Source organism: Papaver somniferum, chromosome 3 (genome assembly GCF_003573695.1).
Source record: "Papaver somniferum cultivar HN1 chromosome 3, ASM357369v1, whole genome shotgun sequence".
In the NCBI taxonomy this organism is placed as follows: Eukaryota; Viridiplantae; Streptophyta; class Magnoliopsida; order Ranunculales; family Papaveraceae; genus Papaver; species Papaver somniferum.
The window spans coordinates 32,778,924-32,786,545 of NC_039360.1; the positions used below are offsets into that span (position 1 = coordinate 32,778,924).

General features: G+C 37.4%; 2 protein-coding genes across 2 annotated transcripts; one reads left to right on the forward strand and one right to left on the reverse strand.

Moving 5' to 3' along the window:
* Positions 1–288: 288 nt before the first annotated feature.
* Positions 289–3,257, forward strand: LOC113355773 (beta-glucuronosyltransferase GlcAT14B-like). The gene is made up of 4 exons (XM_026598720.1): positions 289–929; positions 1,900–1,975; positions 2,093–2,208; positions 2,587–3,257. Exons 1-4 carry the CDS (start codon positions 332–334, stop codon positions 3,105–3,107), a joined length of 1,311 nt encoding a protein of 436 aa, XP_026454505.1. The 5' UTR covers positions 289–331; the 3' UTR covers positions 3,108–3,257.
* LOC113355774 (2-alkenal reductase (NADP(+)-dependent)-like) lies at positions 3,160–5,178 on the reverse strand. Its single transcript, XM_026598721.1, has 5 exons — positions 4,722–5,178; positions 4,444–4,633; positions 4,113–4,279; positions 3,949–4,031; positions 3,160–3,864 (listed from the first exon to the last, which is right to left on the reverse strand). Exons 1-5 carry the CDS (start codon positions 4,956–4,958, stop codon positions 3,480–3,482), a joined length of 1,062 nt encoding a protein of 353 aa, XP_026454506.1. The 5' UTR covers positions 4,959–5,178; the 3' UTR covers positions 3,160–3,479.
* Between the last annotated feature and the right edge of the window lie 2,444 nt (positions 5,179–7,622).

Consider the following 7,622-nt stretch of genomic DNA (forward strand, 5'->3'; position numbering starts at 1 on the left):
AACTCCGTATCAACAATTGCCAAAACTGCACATAAAAGTTCTGGCAAATTCTAGCCTTTTGGTCTACAATCTGCATGCTCTATGCAAATTCAAATTTGGACAGATGTGGCAAAATACGGAAGGTCTGCTCAGCAGCTACCTTTCTATTCATGGTTACTGACTTACTGTTACCGTTAGACTTGAATGAATTCGCATTACAATTCCACCCACACATATTTCAACTTTTCTTCTTTCCATCACTGTCTTCTACAGTGTGCAAACTCTACTGTACATACTCTTCTTCCTATTCCCAATTCACTCCTCGGATAGTTTTCTTTTTGTTTTTCTAAAAATGAAGAACTCAAACTCTTCAATACTTTCAAGATTACTTGTTCAAATGGAAATATTAAAACAACAAAAGAAGAAGAAGAAATGGATTTTCATATCGCTTTTCATCTTATTACCATCATCACTACTTATTTTAACTTCAGTCTTAGCTAATAACAATCTCAATCTCAGACCAAGAAATAACATTTCTCCACCTACAGAAAAACCCAGTTTTGTAGAATCAAAGCTATCAATACTACCAACATCAACAAAACCAGTACCAAGATTAGCTTATTTGATCTCTGGGTCAAGTGGAGATGGAGAAAGTATGAAGAGAGTTGTGAAAGCGTTATATCATCCATTAAATCAGTATGTGTTACATTTAGACCTTGAAGCTTCATTGAGTGAGAGATTGAGTTTAGTTAAATTTGTTGAAGATGAAGATGTTTTTAGTGAGATTGGTAATGTTGAAGTTGTTGTTAGAGCTAATTTGATTACTTATAGAGGACCTACTATGGTTAGTAATACACTTCATGCTGCTGCTATTTTGATGAAGAAAGATGTGGAATGGGATTGGTTTATTAATCTCAGTGCTTCTGATTATCCTTTGGTTACACAGGACGGTAATTGCACTTCCTTTACCTTAAACTCTTATTTTTTGGTTGTCTCACTTTTTTCATGTAGTAGTATTTTTGTTTGAACATGCTGTGTCTTAGTTGCCGTAGGCGACACCACATTGTGGTGGCTGGCAGTTGTTTTGGTGTTTTTAATTTAAGATTGGATCCCCCAACTAGGAGGAGGATGTATCTGCTGCTTCCATATAGCTAGAATGTGTCCTTTGATGGTTTCCTCTGTATGAATTGCGAATTGAGAACGAATGAATAATGTGTATGGCATTTCTTCATGGGTTCTTTGAGTTTTGATTCCTGCAACTATAATCCTGCAACTATGTTTAAGGATGCATTCGTATACCGAGAAGGCTAGAATGTGCATTATAATCGGGTTTCCTCTGTATGGGTTGCAAATTAGTTAATGATCTTAATTGCCATGGACGACACCACACTCACACTGTGGTAGCTGGCAGTTGTTTATGGGTTCCTTAATTTGAGTTTGGATCTCTCAACTAGGAAAATTAATGATGTTATAGCCAGAATGTGCATTATAATGTGTTCTTTGAGGGTTTCCTCTGCATGAGTTGCTTATATTTTCTTAGGAAACTTTTCTTGTTGGGGATTTTGGTGTTTCTGTAACCTGTTAGCATATAAGACACTGTCTAGGTTCAGGAAATGGTGTCAAATTTAATTTAGAATCTATTTGTGTGTTAGGAACAAGTTAATGGTTTTATATCACGAGGTATGTTCCTTGGGTGCTGTTTTTTGATTTGAGAAAGAGGTTTTCGGTGTACTTGCATAATTAGCCTTTCATTGTTCCCTGGTGAGGATAGCAGAATTACCTACCTTATGCCATTCACTCCACTGTCAGTGATTTATGGTTTATTAGTCATACTTCTAAAGATTGAATGAGAAAAGGCTTTAACTTGTACTAACTAACTAATTTGGTTTGTTTTGGTCTTTGATGTGCGTTGGATGTCAGATCTTGTTCATACCCTTGCAGCTATGCCAAGAAACCTTAACTTTCTCGAGCATACGAGTGACATTGGATGGAAAGAGTATGTACACTCTATGTCAACAATTGATAAAATTTCCTTTAATGTATACGGGATCTGAAAGAGCAAGCTGCAACACCTTACAAGACACCTTAACTGTTCTTTGGTTGGTTGCTACAGGGCACAGAGAGCCCGGCCAGTGATTATAGATCCAGGTTTATATAGCTTACGGAAGTCGGATGTGTTTTGGGTATCAGAAAAAAGAAGTCTACCTACAGCATTTAAGTTGTTCACAGGTGAGTTTTTTTACGTCGGTGTTTTTGAGTTTTGGTAGAATGATCCTATATTTCTCAGATTCCGTGTCTTGTACCTCTAGAAATGCTCCATAAGTATTTTAGGACAGGTATACTTAAACCTAGAACTCAACTTACTGAAACTAGTTAACCAAGAATTTAGATTTCTAGATAGGTTGCTAGTCAGTTGCTGGTTTTTCCACGGTATTTCGACTTCCAACACATCGTTCAATTTTCAGCACCACTGGGCAATATGCAAGGAAATATCAATAGACGTGCATTAACTCTTTGAACAACTTGAAGGGTAATTCACTAAAAAAAATAAAGTTTACGAAGAAATGTTCTTGACTTGTATGATTTGTGAAAATTCTTCCTGGTTAGGTTCTGCTTGGATTATGCTATCTCGTCCGTTCATGGAGTATTGTCTATGGGGATGGGACAATCTCCCAAGAACAATCCTGATGTACTACGCCAACTTCCTCTCGTCACCTGAAGGTTACTTCCACACTGTGATATGCAACACTGAAGAATTCAGAAACACCACAGTAAACCATGATCTGCATTTCATATCTTGGGACAACCCTCCCAAACAGCATCCGCATTTCCTAACCATGGATGATTACCAGAGGATGATCAGCAGCAATGCTCCTTTTGCCAGAAAATTTGGTCACAATGAGCCAGTTCTTGACAAGATTGACTCAGAAATCTTGGGCCGTGCTCCTGATGGTTTCGTTCCTGGAGGTTGGTTTAACAACAAAGATAATAATACAAACACAAGTACTCCACATTATGATGTTTCAGATGCGACAAAACTCAAACCTGGACCAGGCGCTAAAAGACTCCAACGGCTCATCTTGGGTTTGTTGTCAGCTGAAGATTTTCATAAGAAGCAGTGTACTTAAACAGTTGGCATAGGCAATAAAGGTTTCCTTAATATACCACGGCGAAGTGGCGTAAGCTAACAATGATAAATATCCTATCTTTAATTGTTTTAACAATAAGGGAAAGACATGTATATTACACTGTTTAAAATACGAGCTAAAGCTATCTCACAAATGTATGTCCGGGTCAACACTAAGGAAAAGAATGCATCCTTAAAACAACATAGGATGTCCCTTGTATTATTTGAGCAACCAATTCCGGTACAGCGAAAATTCTGAAAATTTCACAGGAAAAAAACTCACTCCAACATGAAGAACGTATGCAACAACATTCTAGGACATTGCTTGGTAGCTGTTTGCTGAACGATGAGCCGATCAATACATTTTCTTATTTCATTCTATTCTTTCAACGATTTGAACCATCTTTTTTCCAATGTTATCACCACGAAGGATTCCGACAAAAGCAGAGGGAATACTCTCAAGACCAATTGAGATATCCTCCAAGACATGTAGTTTAGCACTGCGAATGTAATCAGATGTAATTGATGCGAATTCAGCATAATCCTTCATGTAATCAGGAGTTATGAATCCTTGAATAGATAGGCGCCTGTATATTACATCTATCATATTTGGTGAAGCTCGGTTTGTTTCGTAGGCGTATTCAGACACAGCACCACATGCAACCACTCTACCGAACGGGTTCATGTTAGCAATGGCAGCTTCTAACATCTTTGAACCTACGTTATCAAAGTATATGTCTATGCCATCCGGGAAGTACCTATCGGAAACAAGTTCAAAACAAGGGCATTCATTACTCGTTTTAAAATTCAAGGACAAACTGGAAATGCTTAAGAATTGCAACCTTTGAAGCGTTGAGGTAAGATCAGACTCATCCTTATAGTTGAATGCATCATCAAAACCAAGTTTGTCTTTAAGCATTTCTACCTGCAAAATTAAACCGATGTCAAACATTGTACAGCCATAATGCATGGACTTCAAATTGTGCAGGCAGATGGCAACAATTACCTTTTGCTTGTTTCCGGCAGAGCCAACGACATAGCAACCGGATAATTTGGCATATTGTCCCACCAGATTTCCTACTGATCCAGAAGCTGCAGAAACAAAAACTTTGTCTCCTTTTTTAGGCCTACCAACATTGTAGAACCCGCCATAAGCTGTTAACCCACTTAACCCTGCAACAAGCATTTTAACAGCATTTGTCAAACACAATAATAATTCAGTTTAAGAAAATAGGTGCTAGTTGTTTTTGACTTGGCATCTTAGAGGCCTATAATGTGGACTAGAAATGAATGGTTAGTTTTTACGTTAGACGAAAATTGGCTAGTGATTGAAGTACCTAAAACTCCAACTTGGTGAGACAAAGGGAGATCAGTTGAGGTTTCTAACTTCCTTAGAAAACTTAGCTTGAATTCTCCTTGTATTAAGCTGTACTCTTCCCACCCTAGAAATCCTGCAACTAAATCATGTTTTTCAAACTTTGAGTTTGTAGATGCCACAACTCTCCCAACACCATAAGCATCAATTACCTGCATCATGCACTTAAGAATCAACCAACTTTTAGATTTAATAACAAAGCATAAAGAAGAAGAAAATATCAAAAATGAGTTTAGATACTTGGCCGGGAGAAAGAGCAGAAGATGATTTAATGGCTTTATGAGAAGAACTTTGTTTCTTCATTCTATTAATTTGGTAAGGATCAATGGATACGTAGAGATTCTGAACTATAACTTCGCCGTCGTCCGATAATGCAAGTGAAATGGTAGTATTCTTGAACTCAAAATCCGACTCCTTTGGTTCTGCATCTCTCTCTAACTGATTCTTCACTGTCACATATCTGTTTTTTACTTCCATCACTCTCACTCCCTCTTTTTATTTCTGTTAACCTTTTTTCTTTCCTTCTTTTTTCTCTTCTCTTATCAGATAACAAGACCTAAATACGCCTTTGCATGAGGAATTTTATAGAGCAAGAGAAATAAGACAGACCAATTCTGCTACATCAATTAGGCCAATATAAGATTTCATTTTTGTATCCTTAATTCCTTATAAACCATTTAAGGTCAAGGTTCACGGACTAGGATTGGAAACTACTGGACATTTAAATCAAAAAACACATGCAAAAAAGAAAAAAAAAATCTGAGCTGCATTATTATTAATACGACGATTAAATCCATGGAGATCCATGCATGATTGACTCAGCTTTATCTTCGATTGTACTAATACATTTCCTTCCACACAAAAGCTTCATGTACGACGATTCCGAAGCTGAAGACGTCCACATACTAGTGTACCTTTGCGAGTATAACCACATTCTGGTGCCAAAGAGCAGGGCTTAATTGGGCCCCCGAAGACTAATTAGGGGCCTAGATTCCTATCCCCACTCATGGGAAGAGGATAGGGGGGTCTAAATACAATGAAAATACTAGATTACTCCAACCCTTAGGATTGTGACACATGTCAACCTATTAATATATTTTTTTTATTGTTTTCTTTTAGTTTTAATTTTTTTTATTCGTTATTTTTTTAAATTTTTTTTGCCGAGATTTGTATGAAAAATCGTCATGGTAGTGAAGTGTTTCATTAACGATTCTCAAGAGTCGTTAATGTTTAGAAAATGGCTCCCAAGGGTTGTCATTGTCTCAATGACGACTCTAAACAGTCGTTAATGCATATAAAAGGGTCGCTATCTTCTCCGAAGAGTCATTAATGGCGGAAAAATACATCAAAGGGTCGTCACGGTCTTATTCAATACTGTTACGACCCTTTAATGTATTTCCGCCATTAATAACTCTCCGAAGATAATAACGACCCTTTTATATGACTTAACGACTGTTTAGAGTCGTCATTGTCTCAATGACGATTCTTGAGGATCGTTTTTCAATCATTAACGACTCTTGAGGATCGTCAATGAAACAATGACGACTTTTGAGGGTCGTTTTTGAAATAGTAACGTAATATATTTTTTAATTGTTACAGAAGCGATTTTTTCCTTCTGGAATATTGCTTCGCCCTCGGGCCTTTTTCAATATATGTGTTTGAGGAGGGAGAAAAACGAAAAGCTAACCAACTAAAAGGTGTGTACGTAGTGAACTGTTGTTGGCAATTTTGAACTCGGGATGACTAATTAAAAATAGGTGGGTCTCAGGGACTGTGAGAGTCGGGACGCTATGCGAGATAAAAAATCGGTGGCTCTATCATCTCCCCTAATTAAATAGGCTTGAGGAAGTAGGGTTCGTTATTCTTCACACCCTTTGCTAGTTAAATAATAGATGAATAGAGTTGACGTTTCTCATTAGAGCAAATCCTATGGGTAGTGTAACCCTTTCATTTTGAAAGAGTGACTACCAATTTGGTCTAATTAGAGGCTGTTATTGGTAATTTTTACCCCACTTTTCCCCAAACACGTTCATCACTCGTTCAATTGAACGAGTGGTCGGTAATGAAACACTATATGGGGACTGTCCCCCGTATAAATAGATTTTCTAGAGTTTTCTTTTGATTGGGAAAGTCCCCCGTCTAAGTAGTTTTTTAGGATTTTTTATTGACGGGGAAAGTCCCCAATCTAAATAGTTTTTTATGTGTTTTTTTTTTGACGGGAGAAAATCTTCCAATTAGTGTTTTCTTTTATTTTTATCCATAATGGCTTCATTCGTTTGCGTGTACTCTTTTATATGAAAGAAATAGTCTTCATTTAGGGAATATCCATATGATATGCTATTAGTAGTACACAACAAAGAATATATACGCTCGACATTTCTTAATCTTAATAAATTGAAAACGTACTTTCAGGGAGACCGGATACTAATCTTAGCTCGGTGTCAAGAGTTGATGTGTGCACACCTGAATATCCCATGTGAGACCGATCACTGGATCCAATAATATGCAGACACTGCACTCTACTCTACAGCCATATAGCGGTGTACTCTACTCTACAGCCGTATAGCGGTGTTTAGAGAGTGAAACCATTTATGTCTTGGTTTGGGACGCGCGACAAGGTTTATACTTTTAAAAGTGAACTAGATTTATGCCCGTGCCACGCACCGGGCATTTTTTTTCACTTCATTCGCCCCTCCACGTGGCAATGCGTTTTGAATTTGGCGTGCATGGGGCGACATTTTTCTTCTTTTTACTTGGTATGCAGCCAGTGACAATACGTTTTGGATTTGATGTACACGGGGCTTTGCTCCCCCCCCTTCGTGATGTGCTAAACCTTTTTTTTTCTTTCAAATAAATTGACATGTAACCTTGCTACGCACTGGACTCGATAATTGTGCATTGTGGTTCGATATTGCTACGAAATTACTCTAAATGAATATGTTTTGTACCATGTGCTGTCCAATTCACTGAACATGATTGATTACAGAACACATGTTATAGAAAGGGAAATCTCAACTTCATAACGCAATTTAAACTAATCCACGTAGAAACAGTAACATTACCTAAAAATTTCCTAAAATCTTCATTGTAAAAACCTTCTTTGTTGGATCTGGCATCATTTTCATCAACGATCTTTCCCTT

Excerpts from the sequence above, each read along its gene's own strand:
- LOC113355773 (XM_026598720.1), top strand. The coding sequence starts at position 332 with ATGAAGAACTCAAACTCTTCAATACTTTCAAGATTACTTGTTCAAATG. Across the intron at positions 930-1,899 it reads TCCTTTGGTTACACAGGACG|ATCTTGTTCATACCCTTGCA; the intron begins GTAATTGCACTT and ends GTTGGATGTCAG. Across the intron at positions 1,976-2,092 it reads AGTGACATTGGATGGAAAGA|GGCACAGAGAGCCCGGCCAG; the intron begins GTATGTACACTC and ends TGGTTGCTACAG.
- LOC113355774 (XM_026598721.1), bottom strand. The coding sequence starts at position 4,958 with ATGGAAGTAAAAAACAGATATGTGACAGTGAAGAATCAGTTAGAGAGA. Across the intron at positions 4,280-4,443 it reads TCACCAAGTTGGAGTTTTAG|GGTTAAGTGGGTTAACAGCT; the intron begins GTACTTCAATCA and ends TGCTTGTTGCAG. Across the intron at positions 3,865-3,948 it reads CTTACCTCAACGCTTCAAAG|GTACTTCCCGGATGGCATAG; the intron begins GTTGCAATTCTT and ends TGTTTCCGATAG.